The sequence below is a fragment of the Eleutherodactylus coqui genome, chromosome 1, assembly GCF_035609145.1.
Source record: "Eleutherodactylus coqui strain aEleCoq1 chromosome 1, aEleCoq1.hap1, whole genome shotgun sequence".
In the NCBI taxonomy this organism is placed as follows: Eukaryota; Metazoa; Chordata; class Amphibia; order Anura; family Eleutherodactylidae; genus Eleutherodactylus; species Eleutherodactylus coqui.
In genome coordinates this window covers 474,231,774-474,253,344 of record NC_089837.1, presented here as the reverse complement: position 1 = coordinate 474,253,344, position 21,571 = coordinate 474,231,774, and the positions used below count along the sequence as shown (strand labels likewise).

General features: G+C 45.7%; 1 protein-coding gene across 1 annotated transcript in view; it reads left to right on the top strand.

Moving 5' to 3' along the window:
• The window catches only part of SHMT2 (serine hydroxymethyltransferase 2), a 76,106-nt gene that overhangs the window by 15,038 nt on the left and 39,497 nt on the right, over positions 1–21,571 (top strand). The window contains exons 4-5 of the mRNA XM_066584445.1: positions 1,499–1,699; positions 4,775–4,856. Coding sequence (XP_066440542.1) covers positions 1,499–1,699; positions 4,775–4,856 — 283 coding nt within the window. The remainder of the gene's footprint in view (positions 1–1,498; positions 1,700–4,774; positions 4,857–21,571) is intronic.

The window sequence follows — 21,571 nt, the reverse complement described above, 5'->3', positions numbered from 1 at the left end:
AATGTGTAAGATTGCCACTTTAAATTAGTTCATTTGAATGGGGTTGAGCTGCAAGTCAAGAGTAGAGCTGTTTGTGGGGAATTATGATGGGGACCATTTTTCTAGTCTCGGACAAGCCATTTAACCCCTTGAGTGGTGGGTTTCCTACCACCCTGTAGTGTCCACCAGGGCAGGTTTTTTAAAATGGTCTAATCATTGACTTTCAACTAATTTTGCATTTGCATCTCAAGAGCCATAACTTTTTCATTTTTCCATTGACATGGCCATATAAGGGCTTGTTTTTTGTGGGACAAGTTGATTTTTTTTAAACGGGGGAGGAAAAAAAGAAATGGGGGGAAAAAAGAAAAAAAAGGGGCCATGTCATTAAGGGGTTAAATAATGCATTAACTTCCTTCTCTTGGTCATTACGACGCATGGATACCACATGTGTGATTGTATTTTTGATTTTTTACAAAGTAAAGGGAGACAAGTGTTTTTTATTTTTTTTAATTTTTTTACTTTTTTTTTTTTTTTTTTTTTGTCCCTTTAGGGGACTTCCACAGGGACCCATCAGGACCCCCTGATCACATTCCGGGGGTCTGATGGTGACAGCCCTTTACATGCTGCAGTGACAGCCCTTTACATGGTGCAGTCACATAGACTGCCGCATGTAAAGGGTTAACACAGCAGAGATCGGAGGTTTTCTCTGATCTCTGCTGTAAGAGCTGGTACCTAGCTGTCCTCTGACAGCCAAGCACCAGCTCTCCCTGCCACAGAGACCATTGGCTTGCTTCTGACAAGCCGATGGTCTCTATGGCAACCTGTAAACAAAGCAGGAGACTTAGAAGCAGGAGATTTCCGGCAGATCGGCAATATCTTCTGCTGGTTTTTCAAAGCCCTTGCTTTGTTCTCTGTGGGTCTGTGCAGGCAGAGCACACTTTCACAGCTTGTGGCATTGTGCTCTGCAGCTCCCATAGTGATACATAGCCCGGAAATCTTCCAGGCTATATCGCTATCGGCAGTAGAGCTCGTCCTGGAAAATTTCCGGGCGAGTTCAGCTTCAGTAGCCCATGACAAGCAGTAATGTCTCACTTTATAACACAATTTAGAAATCCTATTGCTAAAAGTTAATTTTTAATATGTAAATATTAGATGTCCATCATTGGGTCCACAGATCTTGTATGAAAGCTCTTTAACCCTTTCCAATCCAATTTCTATCCTGGTTTTCCTAGAGGGCTTACTCTTTTTCTGCTGTTATACAACGGCGCTATATGCTGGCTAAAGTCAGTACTGCATGAGGTGACATGTTGAATAGGCTCCGACAGCAGAGAGGCTGGCTATGTGCAGTAAGAGAACCCCGATGGATGTCTTCCAACATTGGAGCTGTACAGCCTTAAATCATAATGTCTTCAGAGGTCAGACAGTGGATTGGAAAGGGTTAAAGTACAATTATTGACAATACTGTAAAATTGCAGGAAAAACTCCAGCTAATGCTTGTGCCTGTACTTCTCTCTTCTAGGTATTATGGAGGGGCTGAGGTGGTGGATCAGATAGAGTTGCTGTGTCAGCATCGAGCATTGGAGGCCTTCAGATTGGACCCAGAAAAGTGGGGTGTGAATGTCCAGCCCTATTCTGGGTCACCAGCCAACTTTGCAGCATACACCGCTCTGCTGCAGCCACATGACCGTCTCATGGGGCTCGATCTTCCAGATGGAGGACAGTAAGTGTGCAATTCCTTAATCTCTTCAGTGACTAAACCAAAGAGGGGGAAAAAAACGCATCACAGCACACGTCTCTACATATGAGAAAAAAAACCTCCGTTCTCTGTTCCCATCTTTTTTGCCCTAGCAGTCATAGTTGGAGCATTTGTACTTGTGTTGTCTTGTTTGTCGTCACCTCTTAGTTCACGTTCTCTCATTGGAGTTGACAAATGTTGGCCAAAGTATTGCCATTTCATCGACTTAGGATAACTTCTAATGATATTCATGGAGCAATTCAGACCTTTACAGACACCATATAGCCAAAATAAAGGAGGAAGAGAAATGTGCAAATTTATATTTCGATATGAGAATGTAGTAATAGATCAGGGTGGAGAAAATACGGCAGATTTTAAGAGCCAACTTAATTTTCTTGCTGGGTATTTAGGATATCAGTAAAAAAGTGAAGTTAGGTGCCATCAGTTAGGCCACGGTCACACAGGGCGGATTCCCGATGGAAATGTCGCGGTTTGGCCGCAGCAAAAAACCGCGACATTTCCGCCGGGAGAACCGCTGCTGCAAAACCCGCGGCTTTGAAGTGGCCTGGCTGCTCGCTCTTCCGCTGCGGACGGCGCTCCGATAGAGGAGAGCGCGGCCGCAGTGGAAAAAAAAAATGGACATGCTGCGGTCAGCAAATCCGCGCCGGAGCAGCGGCTTCTGCCGGCTTAGCCGCAGTGGATTTGCCGTCCCGTGTGGACGAGATTTCTGAGAAATCTCGTCCACTTGGCTGGCTAATCCCGGGATTAGCGGCCGCAAGCGGATTTGCAGCAGCGAAAATTCCTCTAATCTATCCCCAGCCTTAACCATCAATACTTTATCTTGGTCACGAATATTAGATTGGCGGGCTTTGCCACCGAGGATCCCCTCTGATCATTTCTTTATCTTGCCCGTGGACTGATCTAATTTCTGCAGTAAGCAGACAACTCCGTTCCTACTGAAGTGGCCAGGCTAAGGCTTCCTGCACACGGGCGGCTTTGCATTGCGAAATCCGGAGCGGGATTCCGCCTCCGGATTCTGCAACAAATCCAGCCCATAGCATGCTATGAGAAAACGCGATTTCCTGCCCAAGAGCGGGAATCGTTTGTGATATTATTTTTTTTCCACTCGTGGGGAAGAAATCGCAGTGTGCTGCGATTTTGTTCAGGCAACGCACAACCAGCTTCCAATGAGGGGTTGTCCCGCGCAGAAACGGGTTTTTTTTTTTTCAATAGCCCCCCCCCCCCCGTTCGGCGCGAGACAAACCCGATGCATGTGTTGAAAAAAAACAAACGGATAGTACTTACCCGAATCCCCGCGCTCCGGTGACTTCTTACTTACCTTGCGAAGATGGCCGCTGGGATCTTCACCCTCGGTGGACCGCAGGTCTTCTGTGCGGTCCATTGCCGATTCCAGCCTCCTGATTGGCTGGAATCGGCACATGTGACGGGGCGGAGCTACGAGGAGCGCTCTCCAGCACGAGCAGCCCCATTCAACACGGAGAAGACCGGACTGCGCAAGCGTGTCTAATCGGGCGATTAGACGCTGAAAATTAGACGGCACCATGGAGACGGGGACGCTAGCAACGGAACAGGTAAGTGAATAACTTCTGTATGGCTCATATTTAATGCACGATGTATATTACAAAGTGCATTAATATGGCCATACAGAAGTGTATACCCCAACTTTGTTTCGCGGGACAACCCCTTTAATGGAAGCAGTTCGACCCACAGCCATTCTACAATCATCATTGCAGAATGACCACAGGAGCTGCATCACAGCTACGGCGCAGTGTCCTCTGTACTACGCATGTGCCAGCCGGTTCTCCGGACGGCACATTCACAGCAGAAGAGAAGATGCCGGACAGGTAAGCTGGGGTCAACGGCCGGGCGCTGGGGTCAACGGCCGGGCACCGGGTTGAACTCCGCTGCGGAAACCCTGCATGCGGGGTCCGACCTGCCTGTGTGCAGGCGGCCTTAGTGTTATAGGCAAATTTCCCATTGAAGTGGAAGATTTGCCTGTTATTCCAGGTGTGACCACTGCAGTGGGAATAGAGCTGTCTGCTTCCTACAGAAATTTGCTCAATGCATGAGCACACCAGCCTTGTGAACAGAGGGCAGCGGTCCCAGGCATCAAACCCTTACCAAACTACTATCAATGGCCTACCCTGCAGATAGGCTGTCCATAGTTTACTACCGGGCAACCCCTATTAGGCTTGGAAATTTTGAAGATCAGAGGTCGTGTGCAGCATCTAGTACTCTGGTCATTGAATCTTTAGTCACCTGCTAATGTCATACTCTTATACAACATAAGCTTGGTATAACCTCATCTGCTAGTGTTTTATACAGTGATTATATACAGATGGTCCCCGACTTGTGAACAGGTTCTGTTCCAGGAACCTGTTCGCAAGTCGAACAAATGCTTGTATGGAGCGGGATTGCGGGTGGATCCCGCTCCATACAACGTCGGGTACAGGCTGTTCTTACAGCGGGCACCCGGCGGCAGCAGTTCCGATGAGCCGCGCCGCTCGTCTGAACTGTTAACACTTTAAATACCGCTCTGACAGCGGTATTTAAAGTGTTTACAGTTCAGACGAGCGGCGCAGCTCGTCAGAACTGCTGCCGCCGGGTGCCCGCTGTAAGAAACAGCCTGTACCCGACGTTCAGGGGGCCCGTACAGCGTCCCACGATGAGATTGCGAGACGCTGTGCGGTTGCTAGGCAGCCGGCGACCTCCTGAAAGGCCCCAGGGCTGCCTATGCAGAGTGCCCATCAAGCGCACGGCTTGATAGGCGCTCTGAAAGGCCCCCAACTGCCTAGCAGCCGCGATCTGACCGGACAGGCTTCTATCAGGCTTGATAGAAGCCTGCCCGGTCCCTGCACAGTATAATGTAATGCCATAGCATTACATCATACTGTGCAGGACAGATAGTTCGTATCGTGCGAAATTCGTAAGTCGAATGTTCGCAAGTAGGGGACTATCTGTACATACCTTTTAGACTGTTTTGAAAATACCTGTAATAGAAGACCTTGTCTTACCGTGTTTTTTTTTTTTTTTTTCTAGCTTGACCCATGGGTATATGTCTGATGTAAAGCGCATATCTGCTACCTCGATTTACTTTGAATCTATGCCTTACAAGCTAAATGTAAGTACTGGGAATGGAAAGTCTCCCCTCTGTTTTATTTGTAAATACTATTATGATGAGTACAGTAACAACAGATTACCGTGTTAGACAGGTAACGTTTTAACTCCATCGTGGACCTTTATCGAAATGAATGCACGAGAAACGTTAGAGTAGTTGCCCTTGATCTTGACAGTCCAAGGAATTCGTAGGAGTTTCCTCCAGCACCAAAGTTCAAAGGCATTCATCATCTTCTGGACCGTTTTCTTCAGTGTCCAACTTTCGCCGTTGTAATTGCGTTAACTATTCGGCATTTTGTTGCAATGCTTCTGTCTTTGTTCTTCAAGATTCATTGTTTTATTTCGGATCATGATATTTCATTGAGGTCGTGGTTTTTTGTTTTTTTTTCTTTCCTTCAATCTGAGGAAGGTAAAGTCTTGAAATGCTTCCATTTTTTTCATTGCCTATTTCAGATTTTTCCTGTACCTCCACCAGCTATTGTCATGATCTCAGTTTTCTTGATATTTAAGTATTGGCCTGCTTTTTCACTTCTGTCTTTAACTTTTAGTATCAGTTATTCAAGATCTTCTTGACTTTCTGCCAGCGAGGTCCTATGATCTGCATATCTGAGATTGTTGGTGTTTCTTCCACCAATTTTGACTCCGATGTTGGATTTGTCCAAATGGCATTGCCTCAAGGTCGCCTCTGCATGCAGGATGAACAATGCAGGGGATGAGGTGCGGTCTTGGCGTACGCCTTTTCAGATCCCGAACCATTCCGTGTTATCATTCACGATCCTGACCGTAGCCTTTTGGTTCGGATAGAATGACTGTATGAGTTGCCCCAGAGTCCTGGGATCTCAATTGTCTTAGGCATGGCCGCAGCTTGTCATGTTCAATGCAATTGATGGCTTTGCTGTAATCGGTAAAGCAGATTTTACACCTCCTCCTGATATTCCTGGAGCTTTTTCGTGATCCATCCGACATTTCCAATTTGATCTTGTTCCTCTTCTGTTACAAAAACCAGCTTCTGCATCAGGAAGTTCCCATTCCACTATTGGCGTCATGCGTTTTTTTTGTATAATCTTCAGTAGGATATATATATCTCCATCCATCCGTTCAGTAAGTACATTGGGAGAATCAGTTCAGCCATTGTTTTCATAAATCTGCCCAAAACAAATCTCAAACTTAATCAGAATGGCTTTTTATCCACTTGTTCTAGACTGATCAGTGGGGATCTCGCTGCAGAGACCCTCGCCGATCCTGAGAATGGGGGTCTCATGTCCTCAAATCCTCCGGAGGCTCACTGTACACCCGGGAGTGAGGAGGAGATTGAATAGAGTGGGCCTTTTCATTTGTTTTCAGTAGGACTGCTGGAGATAGCCCAGCGCTTGTACTTGGCTATTTCCTTCAGCCTCATTGAAATGAACGAAGTGGCGCTGTGCATGTTCGACCACCGCTCCGTTCAGTCTGACTTCACTGCAAGAAGAGTGCATTAACCTGCAGTGACGAGAAGCGGGAGACCTAAGACCCTTGTTCTGGGGCTCTGACTTGTATTGCCTATCTTGTAAATAGGCGATAAAGGATTGTACCAAAATTAACTCTGATCTCCAATAACAATTCTAAACCTTGAGAGTAAGGGTGTCCATACATGATGTGGTTGTCTGCTTTAACCACATGGTGAAAACTGCTAATGACCAAGTGACCCCTGGACCTGTTGTCTCAGTTGGCCAGTCAAAGTGCCGCCTGGCAATTAGTGTTGCTCCACATGCAGTTTCAGCACATAGGCTGCACCATGTTTAGGCACCTTTAGTTCGCAGTTGCTTATGATTTAGCACTAATTTCCGGGCTGTGCCTACACTTACAAGTTCCTTCTGGCAATTATTGGCCAATTGGAAGTGGCAGATCTGTGTAACAATGCCCAACCACACGTCTGCTCGCCTGAAATCAAAGTTTGTATCAGTAACTGGGGTCAGACCAAGACAATTGTCCGTAATAAAAGTGCTAAAATGCACCCATAATATGGCCGTGTGAACGAGGCCTTACACGAAGAGTAATTGTAATCCACTTTCTTTTTCTTAGTTGATTCAAGCTATCAAAAAAAATAATAATTAAATTAATAAGTTGGGTGCCATCAATTTAAAGTAATCAACTCAACCTGCTAATTTAGGATTTCAACATGTCGGATTCTTTGCTCCCACAGGAGATAAACCGAACCCCAATTGGAATAAACATCCACACTTGGTTGAGCATTATTGTGCATATTTTGGCTCGGGCCTCACAGTGAGTTTTGCCCCTTTTACATAGGGCGATTCTCATTTAAATAAGCGAGTGACGCCTCCTAGTTGCTCGTGTAGAATGTTTAGACAGGCAGATCGTTGAAAAGTGAACGATTCTTATTTAGCACTTCCATTCCTATGTGAAATAATTTACTTTTGTTGTAATGAAGGCATTATGATACAGCAATCCTTGATTAAAGTTACGTGTATTCCTAGTCTTGTGGTTGAATCATGAGACGTCTCTCTCTAAAGTGGACGGTTGGCTTAGGAATCCAAACAATTATCAATAGGAAAATAATGAAGTACACACTTTGTCCAAAAAAAAAATCAAGAACCTAGAAGAAGTTGTTGTTTTGCTGCAAAGTTCAGCATGCAGTTACATCTCAGGCAGATATGCAAATATAATTAGAGTTGCGGTGTGACTTAGATGAACGATCTTGCCACCTGAGTCCCTAAAAGTGGTTCCCTCCTTGGCCTATAAAGAGGCTCTCAGAGGCTCCTTGTGTGTGGTGGACTTTTTTTCAGCTTGTTGACCACTGGACGCTTCTACGATGTAATCCAAGAGATTTCGCCCAGTTAACAGAGTTTTAGAGGGGCACATTATTGGAATGTGAGAAGCTGCATGGTCGTATCGACAAATTGCCGTCACCTGGGCCGTTCTGACCAGACTGTTAGGAGGGATTGGGACTGGTGGGCTCAGGGCCTCCTCCACAGACCACCAGTAGAGAGGATTGTCTTGACTAGCGCTAGCAGCTCCAACTGTTTTGTTGTCTGCTATCTAGAAACAGGTGGCATCATTGTTACACCCCTGTGTCCGTCGAAACCATTTTCAAATGCTTGGCTGAAGGACATCTTGGCTCACGGTGCCTATTACCTGCCTTTTATGCTCACTATTGCCTCCATTTGCAATGGTGTCATAAATTATGAAATTGGACGCCACAGAGTAGACCTGGGTTGTCTTCATCGACAAATCGAGATTTAGTTTGGACACTGATGTCATGTTTGTGTCTGGAGTCCTAGGGGTGAGCGCCTCAATCCTGCCTCTGCTGTGGAGCGGCACACTGTCCCCACTGGTGGTGTGATGGTCAGGGGGGCTATCACATGCAACAGTCGGTCCCCCCTAGTAGTGGTATAAGGGACAATGACAGCTCAGTGATATGTTCAGGACATCCTGCAGCCACATGTATTGTCTCTCATGGCAGGGCTGCCAATAGGCCTTTTCCAGCAGAATAATACTTGCCCGCACATACAAGGGTATCACAGGAAGGCCTCCACAACATTGTCACACTTCTGTGGCTGCCCAGTCACCAGATTTATCACCAATACAACATGTGTGGGAACATCTGGAATACCGACTTCAACAGCCTATGAGTTTGCATGATTTAGAGACTCAGTTGCAGCAAATGTGGACTGATAAGCTATAGGACACCATACAGAACCTGTATGTCTCCATGCCTGCCTGCATCACATCTTGTATCTAAGATAGGGGTGGCCTAATAAGGTACTAGAGCTTCCACACCCGCCTGTACCACATGTTGTATCTAAGCTAGAGGTGGTACAACAGGCTACTAGAGCCTCCATGCCCACCTGTATTGCATCTTGTATCTAAGCTAGAGGCAGTACAATGGGGTACTAGAGCCTTTATGCCTGCCTGTATTACATCCTTTATCCAAGCTAGAGGCGGTACAACGGGGTACTACAGCCTCCATGCCTGCCAGTATCATATCTTGTACCGTCTCTAGCTTGGATACAACAGGGTACTAGACCTTCATGCCCACCTGTATTGCATCTTGTATCCAAGCTAGAGGTGGCCTAATAAGGTACTAGAGTCTCCATGCCCGCCCGTACCACATCTTTTATCCAAGCTAGAGACGGTATATCAGGGGAGTAGAGCCTCCATGCCTGCCTATACCATATCATGTATCCAAGCTAGAGGCGGTACAACAGGGTACTAGAGCCTCCATGCCCACCTGTATCGCATCTTGTATCTAAGCTAGAGGCAGTACAATGGGGTACTGGAGCCTCCATGCCTGCCTGTATCACATCTTGTATCCAAGCTGGAGGCGGTGCAGCAGAGTACTAGAACCTCTATGCCTGCCTGTATCACATCTTGTATCCAAGCTAGAGGTGGTACAACAGGGTACTAGAGCCTCCATGCCTGCCCCGATCACATCTTGTATCCAAGCTAGAGGCGGTACAATAGGGTACTAGAGCCTCCATGCCTGCCCGTATCACATCTTGTATCCAAGCTAGAGGCGGTACAACCGAGTACTAGAGCCTCTCTTTAAGTCTTCAGTTTTCTGCAATAAATTATCCTTTTTGTTCTGATACTGTAATCGTGATACAATCACACACAGAACGTTTCATTTGATTCTGACAACTCCTTCTGGGGGGGTTGACAGTATATAGTATATACATGGTGGGCTTCTGTAGGACAGATGGATAACTTGCTCCTGCTGCTTATCTTACTGTGGGTAAGTTTAGTTTAGAGAAGACGGCCCATCAAAGATCAGCGAGTATATTAGCCAGCCTCGCTGACGAAGGAGGGAGTGGGAACATTAATACAGACCTATGAAAAAGGTGAACAAAAGTATAAGAAATAGTAATAAAATGGGAATGGCGAGAAACACAGTCAGGTGAAACGGCATCAATGGCCATAAAAGCAGACCTGCACACATAAAAACCCAAATAACAGACATTCCCAAATCAATAAAAGCAAACCACATCAGTAAGGAGGGAAGAGGCTTCGTCCTCCAGTTAGCACTAGAATGCGGCCATCAGACTCGCCTCCCCCGCAAATACATTTTACTACTAGCAGAAAGGCTCACTGATGCAACCTAAGGACTATAATGGAAAGTAAAGGTAAAAAGGCTCCTCGGTGGTGATGGATCATTGGTGGTCATTGTAATATGTGTAAAGGAATAATCGTCCTTGCATCAATCTCTCCAACGTAAACACAATTCTTCCATGCCTGTTTATTATGTAGCGTTTGCTCTCCCGCTGCTTCTGCTTCCCGGGGCGGTTTCAAGTCTTTTATTACAGAACACAAATGCAAGGCATTTAGAAAGTTTCTTTTTAAACTGAAGATGACAACTAGAAAGAAAATGTTGTATCCAGATTATAAATAATGCCGGAACTATTTTAATGGCATTGAGGAAAAGCTTACGGAGTTCTGATCTGACCCAATCGGGCAAGCACAGGTATTGGATGGTGCTACATGCAGCCAAATAAGTGTAAAACAGTCATAAAACTGGCAGGAAAATTAGACAATATGCGGATAGCGGTATTTTTGTTATATTACTTAATATAATTTTGAACCATATTTACCAAAACGGGCAAATCTTACGGGAGTCTGAGGAACTGAGGGAGTTGCAATGATTTGCACCAAATTTGCTGCATAATCCTAAATTGCAAATAATTAAAACCCCAATTAGGCAAAAAAAATCTTTTTTCCTCCACTTTAAAGGTACCGTATATACTGGAGTATTAGCCGATCCGCGTATAAGCCGAGACAATAAGTTTCACCACAAAAAACTGGGAAAACTTATTGACTCGAGTATAGTATGCTTCAGTATATACTAGGTAAAAAAGAAACCTCCAAACTCACCTCCCAGCCGGCGTCTGTGTCTGTGCGATAAGCTGCTTGAATTCTCCACGCTGTTATCCCCCGCCGTCCTCTCTGCTTGGCTCTGTCAGTGCTGTGAAAGTAAGTGCCGTGATTGGATTGAGCGCCAGCCAATCACAGCTGGCGCTCGATCCAATCACAGCTCTTACTTACACAGCACTGACGGCAGCGGATTTGAAAGCCGAGCAGGGAGATGACAGCAGGGAGAATTTTAAAGCGGCTTGATTGGCTGTGAATGATTGAGCACCGGCTGTGATTGGCTGATGCTCGATCCAATCGCAGCTCTTACTTACAAAGCGCTGACGGCGGGGGATGACAGAGCCGAGCAAAGAGGACGGTGGGGGATGACAGCAGAGAGAATTCAAGCAGCCTGCCACACCGCCGCTGGAGACAGACGCCGGCCGGGAGGTGAGCATGGAGGGTTTTTTAAAGCCTTCCCTGACTCGAGTATAAGCCGAGGGGGGCTTTTCGGCACAAAAAAATGCTCTAAAAAACTAGGCTTATACTCGAGTATATACAGTATGTTGAATGTTTAACAAAAAAGGAAAAGTTTTATTAAAGTTGTGAAAATTTGGTATTTTTTGCCTCGGGGCCACTTGAATTGGAGTTTCAATTTCTCAAAAGTCTTACATAAATTTGGTGCATTTTGAACTTTCTTAGGCTGGGTTCACCCGGGATGGATTTGCTGCGAAAATTCTGCACGCGGCTCCTAATCCCGGGATTAGCCAGCAAAGTGGACAGGATTTTGCAAAAATCTCATCCTCAAGTTGCGGCAAATCCATTATGGACAAACAGTGCGGAAATTAAAGACACAGCATGTCAATTCTTCTTTTTTTTTTTTTTCTGCAGCAGCCTCTCTGCTCTCTATGGGGAGAAATGGCAGTAGTGGAAATGCTGGCGGTGAAGCCACTCTAAGGGCTCATGTCCACGGGCAAAATAAGAATTAAAATCCGCAGCGGATTTTAACTCTTCTTCTGCCCGCGGATCCGCACCCCATAGGGATGCATTGACCACCCGCGGGGTAGATAAATACCCGCGGATCGTCAATAAAAGAGATTTAAAAAAAAATGGAGCATGAAAAAATCCGGACCATGCTCCATTTTCATGCGGGTCTCCCGCGGGGTCGGCTCCCGCGGGCTTCTATTGAAGCCTATGGAAGCCGTCCGGATCCGCGGGAGACCAAAAATAGGAATTTAAAAGAATTACTCACCCGGAGCGGGCGCTGAAGGTCTTCTCTTCCTCACGGCAGGATCTTTCTTGCTTCGGCTCGGCGGATGTGCCCGGCGCATGCGCGCGGCACGTCGGCGACGTGCCGCCGGCGTGACGAATTCATCCGCCGGCCGAAAATGAAGATCCGGCCGTGAGGAACAGCTGACCTTCCCCGCCCGCTACGGATAGGTAAATGCTTTTAAATTGCTATTTTCAGCGCTCATGTCCGCGGGGCAGGAGGGACCCGCTGCAGATTCTCCATGTAGAATCTGCAGCGGATCTGATTTTCCCCGTGGACATGAGGCCTAAAACCTTCACCTGCGGTTTTCTAGCAAAATTCTTGTGGATTTTCGGTGTGGCCAATCCGCGAGAATTCCACTGGAAATCCGTCCTGTGTGAACCCAGCCTTAGCATGAATGCCTGCGAATGGATTTCTACCACGTTTCCCACGTGTCAATTCCGCAGCTACTAGGTTCTATTCAATCTAATGGCTTTCTGCCTGCCAGTGCTCACATGTAGAATCCTACCGCGGATTTCCGCAGCGGGAAATAAATTGCGGCATGTTCTATTTGCTGCGGATTTACGCCGAGGGAGGTCACCATTAATGGAGGCTGTGGAATTCCGCGATCACCAGCAGGCACTTTTTGTTTTTTAATTGCAGTACTCTTGTGGCATAAATCCACAGGTGTATCCCACGACGCTTGTGAGCATGACCCCTTAAAATCCTTAATTGAAATGTTTCCCTGAAAATAAGACCATGTGTTATATTAATTTTGCCCCAAAAGAAGCACAGTGTCTTATTTTACTTACCTAGCCAGTGTGGTCCAGCTCCCTCCCACTGGTCTCTGAGGTTCTGTAGCTCCACCGCACATCCTGCACTCCTCGGCCACTGATAGAACAGCACTTGCTGGCCGTGGGATTTATATATCCCACCTCCAGGAAGCGATGGCTCTGATTGCTTCAGCTAATCAATGCAGCGCTCGCTGAACCAACGCGATGGCTGTGATTGGCTGAGAGGAGCATCACTGAACCAATTGGAGCCATCGCTTCCAAGAGGCGGGATGTATGAATCCCGTGGCCAGCAAGTGATCTGTTGGCGGCTGAGGCGTGCCAGATGTGCGGCGGAGCTACAGAAACTCGGAGACCAGGGGGAGAGACCCGGACTGTGGCTGCTAGGTAATGTGTACATTTATTTTAGTTTTTTGTGTGTGTAATGCTAGTGCTTATTTTGGGGGTAGGGCTTATTTTTCAAGCCTCTCCGAAAATAGCAAATAAACCCATGGTAGGTCTTATTTTCAGGGAAACGCGGTATATGTTTTGCTGCAGGAAGCAGGCAGCTCTACATTGCACAGTGGCTTTGGTTGGTACTGCAGGCTAAGTCCTGTGGAGCTGTTCGCTTTTTGCAGCAAAGCGGCTAAAAGTGGGACAACTTTTAATCTGCAAAATACATGTTGATCTAACAGATGTCCATGATTAGAAAAACACAGCTGCTGTCTTCCGGCACCACACCTCTTCGCTGGTTCTATATAGTATTGCAGCTTATCTGATTCACTTCAGTGGAGCTGAGCTGCATTACTGGACACTTATGGCACTCGCTAATCTACAGCTTCTTATTGATGCTACTTGGAGTGGTACTTTTAATAAGCCTCCCCAATTTTATGTAGGTTTATTTCTTTCCCGCTTAGTATATGAAGTTACTTTCTTTGAGATTCCCAAGACCTAGAGGCACATATATGAAGATTGGCATTACTACTGTGCCGTGTGCCAGTCTGAAGAATGAGTGTAGTGTGAGCTGTGCTCCCCACAAGCATTTTGTTACATGCAGCACATGATATTGAGTGGGTCTGGATTTTGTGCGACATTCTTCACTTTCACGCTTTTGTTCAGAAAAGTATGAGTAAAGCATAGCAAATCACCGGTGCAAGGTATCCTTTTCCTGATATCTAGTTTATTTCCATTCCGTCATGTTGAAATACATTTACCATCAGAGATTTTTGTTATCTTGTCCTATTTATTTTACATTTAGCGGTGGAGATGTATGTTTGCGCTCCCATAATCTACTAGGTAATATCCACACATAACAATGTAGAGAGTATTGTACCTTTCCCAGACCCCGGTGTCTGCTTTCCCTTTATTTAATCTCTTTATTTAGTCTCTGCATATTGCAGACAATAAAATATGGATGCAGAAGTAACAGTAATTGTGTGGGTTTGGATTTCATCCATTTGCAGTGTATTGTAGCTGTTTATTTTCACATTTAAATCTTTTGTTAGCGGTGGAATTGATTTTTAACCTCGTATGCAGCAGCTTCTGAAGATCGCACTTGCCTGTGGGTGGTGGCTCGCTTATGGGGAATCCTATCTGGGTATGGGAATCATTTTGAACAGATGCTTTATGTTGTATATACCTGATATTTTTTTTACAACTGGTATTGCTTTCTTCCAAACGGAGGATTTATTGGAGGAGTTACTGCTACTGATAACTATTTTAAAGCCAGCAAAACTACAAGTATGGGTTGATTTAAGTGTGGTTTGTTTTAAGTGTGTTTGACTTAAAATCAGGTGACTTTAGATTTAGGGATTTTAGAATGGAGTCCCTTCCATTTATTTTTTTTCACTTGTATGAATTACTTTACTTTTAGCTGTACCAGCCCCCATTTAGAATGTGCTCCATGGTTGACATCGCCAGTTTACATCTTGTGCATAGTCCTTGAACAGCAATTCAAGGGTGAATACTGCTGTACGAGATGTAAACCTGTTGCACATTTGGAAGGCCAGATCTTAATAAGCAATTTGTAACACTGAGATCCATTGAAAACATGGAAAAGAGTTTGGAAACACTTGCTGAGGCATATGTGGAGGTGGATGGTAGCATGGAGTGCACAATAATCAGGCAGCTAGAGGGGGGACAGTTAAAAAGCGGGTAGAGGGAAAATTGCCAGAGAGGCTAGTCCTGAAGTGGTATGCCCCAAGTTTGCAAAGTTGGCAGATGAGGGAAATGCCATTACAGAGTTAATGCTGCTGCAGTAAGAAGGGGAAAAGGAGTGCAGGGTAGGCTAGACAAGTCCTGGTAGTGGAGGACTCCATTATTAGGGGGACAGAGGACAATCTGACGCAAAGACTGGGATCATCAAACAGTGTTGTTTTCCTGGTGCTTGAGTGTGACAAGTTGTGGGTTGGGTTGACAGATTACCAAGAGAGAGGCTGGTGAGGAACCAGCAGTCATGGTGCACATTGGCACCAATGACAAAGTTTAGAGGTAGGTGGAATCTCCTTAAAAGCACTTCAAGAGACCTAGTTTGTAAGCCTAGGCCAAGGACATTCAAAGTAGTATTTTTGGAAATACTACCTGTGTCACACAGTAAAGGCAGAGGGAGATTAGAGAGGTAAACAAGTGGTTTAAGAATTGGTGTAGGAAGGGGGTATTTGGGTTTCTGGAGAGCCAGGCTGACTCTGCTATTGACTACAGGTTCTACCATAGGGATAGACTGGATATCAATGGGCAGGGTACTGTGCTTGGGGGGAAGATGACTAGAAGGTTGTAGGAGTGTTTAGATTGGGGAGGAGGGCAACCAGATCAATAGAGGGGAAGATGGTGTAGAAAGTGATCTGGGACAGAGTAATGAAAATAGGGGTGGAGCGGTGGCAGAGGTTAGTACAGTTGGAACTGTTAGAACAGTAAATGGAGATACACTCAAAATGGAAAGTAACAGAAAACTTCTAAACTGTATGGTGACTCTGACATAGTGGTGATAACTGAGACCTAGTTGGATGAAATCTGTGACTGGGCAGTTAACTTACAGGTTATAGATTGTTCAGAAGGGATCCTAAAAACTAAAAAGGGGGAGGGGTTTGTCTTCATGTAAATTCCAGTTTAAAGCCCCCATTACAGGAAGATATGTGAAGGAGATGAACATGTGGAGTCTCTATGAGTAGAAATACATGGAGGGAAAAACCTAAAAATCCTCATAGGTGTTTGCTGTAGGCCACCAAATATAACAGAAGGCACTGGAAATTTATTGCTTGGGGAAAATCGCAATGTGCTAATTATTATAAGAGACTTTTAACTACGTGGATATAAACTGGAAGGCTGAAACCTGCAGATGTCGTAAAGGAAACGCGTTTCTGACAATAACTAGTGCAGGACCCAACTAGAGGGACAGTCATTTGGGACTTAATATTAACCTACAGACCTAACAGAATAACAGGGGTACAGGTCTGGGGACACCTAGGAAATGCTGACCATAATATATTACATTTCCACTTGTCTTTCAATGGGGTGTTTTGTCAGGGGGCCTCAAAAATACTAAACTACTGGAAGTTCAATCGAGTTAGTGATGCCCTAAACCTTATTGACTGGGACAATGCCTTCAGAAATAAGAGAACAGACCATAAATGGGGGAAAAAAACCAAACCTCTTAAATAATTACTGTGAACAGTTCACACCTCAGCAGAATTAACACATAGAGTTAAGAATAGGAGAAAACTAATATGACTGAATAATAGTGATGAGCGAGCGTACTCGTCCGAGTATTAGGGTGTTTGAGATGCTCGTTACTGGAGACGAGCACCACGTGGTGTTCGAGTCACTTCCATTTTCTTCCCAGAAGAGTTTGCGCCGTTTTCTGGCCAATAGAAACACAGGGAAGGCATTACAACTTCCTCCTGTGAAGTTCCAGCCCTATCCCACCCCCCTGCAGTGAGTGGCTGGGGAGATCAGGTGTCACCCGAGTATATAAACTGGCGCCGGCCGCGGCTCGCCACAGATGCACGCTGAGAGACATTAGGGAAAGTGTCGTCCTGCTGTAGCTGCTATAGGGGGAGTGTTAGGCTGTTATCTTCGTCTTCAAGAACCCTAACGGTCCTTCTTAGGGCCACATCTGACCGTGTGCAGTGCTGTTGAGGCTGCTTTTAGCAGTTTTGCACAGTTTTTTTTTGTTTTTTTTTTGTATATCGGGCGTACAGACCATAGCGTCCTCAGTCTGCAGTCATTTTACTGAGTATAGGGGCAGTACTGGTGAGGCAGGGACAGTGGTACAGGGAAAGGTATACTGGCTATATAGGCAGTGGGCTTTTTCAAAAACATACTATATTTGGGCTGCCTGTGACCGTGTTCAGTTTACTGCGTGTCTGCTGGGGGTAGTAGTCACTCATTATTACCCAGCTAAGCCTGTGACCGTGTTCAGTTTACTACGTGTCTGCTGGGAGTAGTAGTCGCTCATTAATACCCTAGACTGCTACTACTACTGAAATGGAACTAATACTTTGCTCCCCCTATACTGCTGCTTTGAAAGTGTTACTGGGGCCTGTCTTGACTGCTCCTATTACTAAAATGGAACTAATACTGTGCTCCCCCTATACTGCTGCTAGTGATATGTTACTGGGGCCTGTCTAGACTGCTACTATTACTGAAATGGGCGGTTGGGCAGCATGTAACCCAGGAGAAGTGGCAGCGGAGTGTCATGCAGGCAGTGATTGTGCTTTGTTGGAGGTAGTGTGGTGCTTAGCTAAGGTATGCATTGCTAATGAGGGTTTTTCAGAAGTAAAAATTGTTGGGGGGGGGGGGCACTCTTGCCGCTATTGTGGCTTAACCCCTTGAGTGGCACGCCCGGAAATTTTTCGGGACGAGCTCCACTGCTCATAGCGATACTGACCGGAAGATTTCCGGGCTATGTATCACTATGGGAGCTGCAGAGCACAATGCCACAAGCTGTGACAGTGTGCCCTGCCTGCACAGACCCACAGAGAACAAAGCAAGGGCTTTGAAAAACCAGCAGAAGATATTGCCGATCTGCCGGCAATCTCCTGCTTCTAATATCCTGCTTTGTTTACAGGTTGCCATAGAGACCATCGGCTTGTCAGAAGCAAGCCGATGGTCTCTGTGGCAGGGAGAGCTGGTTGTTAGCTGTCAGAGGACAGCTAGGTACTAGCTCTTATAGCAGAGATCAGAGAAAACCTCCGATCTCTGCTGTGTTAACCCTTTACATGCTGCAGTCTATGTGACTGCAGCATGTAAAGGGCTGTCACTGCAGCATGTAAAGGGCTGTCACCATCGGACCCCCGGAATGTGATCAGGGGTCCTGATGGGTCCCTGTGGAAGTCCCCTAAAGGGACAAAAAAAAAAGTAAAAAAATTATTAAAAAAAATTATAAAAGCACTTTTGTCTCCCTTCACTTTGTAAAAAATCAAAAATACAATCACACATGTGGTATCCATGCGTCGTAATGACCCAGAGAAGGAAGTTAATACATTATTTACCCCTTAATGACATGGCCCCTTTTTTTCTTTTTTCCCCATTTCTTTTTTTCCTCCCCCCTGTTTAAAAAATCACAACTTGTCCCGCAAAAAAAACAATCCCTCCATATGGCCGTGTCAATGGAAAAATGAAAAAGTTATGGCTCTTGAGACGCAACTGCAAAATTAGTTGAAATTCAATGATTAGACCATTTTAAAAAACCTGCCCTGGGGGGCACGACAGGGTGGTAGGAAACCCGCCACTCAAGGGGTTAATAGTGGGACCTGGGAACTTGAGATGCAGCCCAACATGTAGCCCCTCGCCTGCCCTATCCGTTGCTGTCGTTCCCATCACTTTCTTGAATTTCCCAGATTTTCACAAATGGAAACCTTAGCGAGCATCGGCGATATACAAAAATTCTCGGGTCGCCCATTGACTTCAATGGGGTTCGTTACTCGAAACGAGCCCTCGAGCATCGCGGGAAGTTCGACTCGAGTAACGAGCACCCGAGCATTCATCTCTACTGAATAAAGATGTAAAGAGGGCAATAAATAAAGCATTTACACTACTGCTAAGGTTTTCTTTACACCTCACGAAGGAGGTAAGTTCTAGACTGGACTGGGGAGAGTCATTAGATCTTGTGTATATACTTGATTTTTTCCAAAGCATTTGATGATGTGCTGCATAAAAGGTTGGTATATAAGGTGAGAATTTTTTATTATACACCGATTTCCATAATTGAATGGGACAATTCAGATATCTGTACTTCGCCAGGATTTGCTGTGTATGTGATTTTCTTTATGTAAAAGTATAGGGTACAAACCTTAGTTTAGACTCCTGGCTTAAGTGTCCAGTACACTGGTCAACCGCCTCCCCTTAACCTATTAGGCCTCATGTCCACGGAGAAAATCAGGCCCGCCGCGGATTCTTCATGCAGAATCCCGCAGCGGGTCCCTCCTTTCCTGCGGACACGAGGCATAAAAAGAATAACAACTCACCTGTCCGGACACTGCGGATCTTCCCTCCGTCGCAGCCGGATCTTCTTTCTTCGGCCCAGCGGATGTGCTCGGCATGCCGGCAGCCGCGCACTTTTTTTTTTTTTTAAACTCATACTCTCCCGCGCTGGAGAACAGGAATTCAGCTGTGGGTGTGCTGCGGATCTGGACTGCTTCCATAGGCCTCAATAGAAGCCTGCGTGAGCCATCCCAACGGGTGACCCACACTGAAATGGAGCATGCTGTGGGTGTTTTCCCGCACACGCAATCCGCGCCTCAAGGGAAAATGACATCCGCAGGTATTTAATTACCTGCGGGTGTCCAGTGCATCCCTATGGGGCGCGGATCACGCGTGCGGGACACCCGCTGTGGATCTGTCCCCGTGGACATGAGGCCTTAGTCCCACCCACAGGGGGTGGAGCTAATAACCACTTCACAAGTTTGCCAAAATTGGAATCATGCCTCAGCAAAACGGCGATTCATCTAAATAATTTAATTGCTCAGCCCTACGACACGCAGTTTCCTAATTCAACCAAGTCGTGTATGGTAAATCTTGTGTTATACATTTTAAGAGGTCTTCAGAACTAGATAGTTGGTCTTTACACGTTGTGTCCGCTGTCTGTGTAGTTTATGCTGTGTAAGTATTTGGAGGGTCCTCCCTCACGATGCTCTCCGTTATTGTTGGATTTCACGCTGATCTCATCTGTTCTTGTTCTGCATTGTCTGATGTCATGTCAGCACATTGGCTGCTTCCAAATGTTTTTTGTTTGTGTTCTTTTGTTACCCTTGAATCTATAAGCTGAAAAATCGGATCAGTAGCCAACTTTCTGAGCGCACAATTGTGGCCGTACCATTAGGTGTTAATGTTATTTCTAGACTTGTGATAATCCGTATGAGAATAGCTGCAGTAAACCATAAAATTAGCATGTAACACAGATGTGGCCATAGTTGTTAGAGTCGTGTCCCGTGGAAGGGCTTTTGCAGCTGGGATGGTCCTGCACCCATCTGGAATAAAGAGAACATATTGTCCTTAAAGGAACACTAAAACTTAGATATGAATGAGAGAAAATAAAATCATGCTTAGTACTGGTTGCAAGAACATGCAGAAAGTATCTTGCTGGTTGTCAAACTATCTTTTGGAACCCCTGCAGAGGGTATACTTTCCTACTGATGTCTTCGATGTTCAGCTGTGAATGGCTGATTAGCTAAGGTTTTATGGTACCTTTACACGGTATGACACATGTTGGGTGCATAAGCATTCCAGCTTTCACAGTCATTCAGTGAATGGAGGCAGGGCGCTCCGGGGATCTCGTTTTGGCTGTCCGCCTCCATTCACTGCAAATGGGCAGTCCCTCAAGGATTGAAAACTTCCATTTAGGCCGCCTGCACACAAACAGATTTGCATTGCGGAATCCGCGGTCAGTGTCCACACCGCGGATCCGCAGCAAATACCACTTGTTACATGCTATGGTCAAGCACTATTTTAGTGTGGATTCTGCACAGACTGCTTTCATTGACGTCAATGTAAGCTGTCCGACCCATGGCCCTTTCACAATTGACACTGCGGAAAGGTTGCTGATTCCGTGTCATCGCCTAATGATGGTGCGGGGAAAAAAAAAAGATTTAAAAAGAAAAATCTGTAGTGCACGTGTCCAACGGCGAGCCGTCCGACCATCTGCAGTACAGATAAATAGAGGTACGTCGGCCGGGCACAGGGTTGGGTTCTGCTGTGGGCTCCCGCATGTGGAATCCGACCCGGTCATCTGCAGCCGGTCTTACACTGAACCAGAAGTTGCTCACTGAAATGGAACAACTAGCAACTACTAAGCAACTTTTCGCTGTGTGCCGTGTCGGGGTCGTGTGTACATGGGCCGACAGTTTTGACTATTGGTCTGTGTAAAGGTACCTTTAGCTAAAGGACCTAGGTTGGTTGTGTTCTCCTCCTGCAGAGGAGGCTGAGGGGAGAGGCTCCTGCTTCAGACACTTGTCTTAAAGACAGATTGGTTTGTGAGGAGGAATGGGTAAAGGGGTGGAACACAAATATCTTTTAAAATGCCTTTCTGAGTTTTAATTGAAATATGAGACACAATGGGATCAGAAAAATGTTTAAGGAGAAGTAGATATATATTTTTTTTGCTTATTCTTGGGAATTTCTGTATGCTTTTAAAGGGTTTTTCCCATCTTACACTTTCACTGGATACAGGTGTTGGCCTTGTCCGCCACACCTATTTGAAGCAAATAGGTCACACGACCTATTTCTATCCCAAGTGATTGGTTGGAGTGGTCATGTATTAGATATGTCATCGCTGTAGTCAGGAAAATTTAAGTCTAAGAGAGGACTGGAGAGCATTACAGCAACGGCAAGGAGATTCAACAGGTGAGTACTCGACCTTTTTTA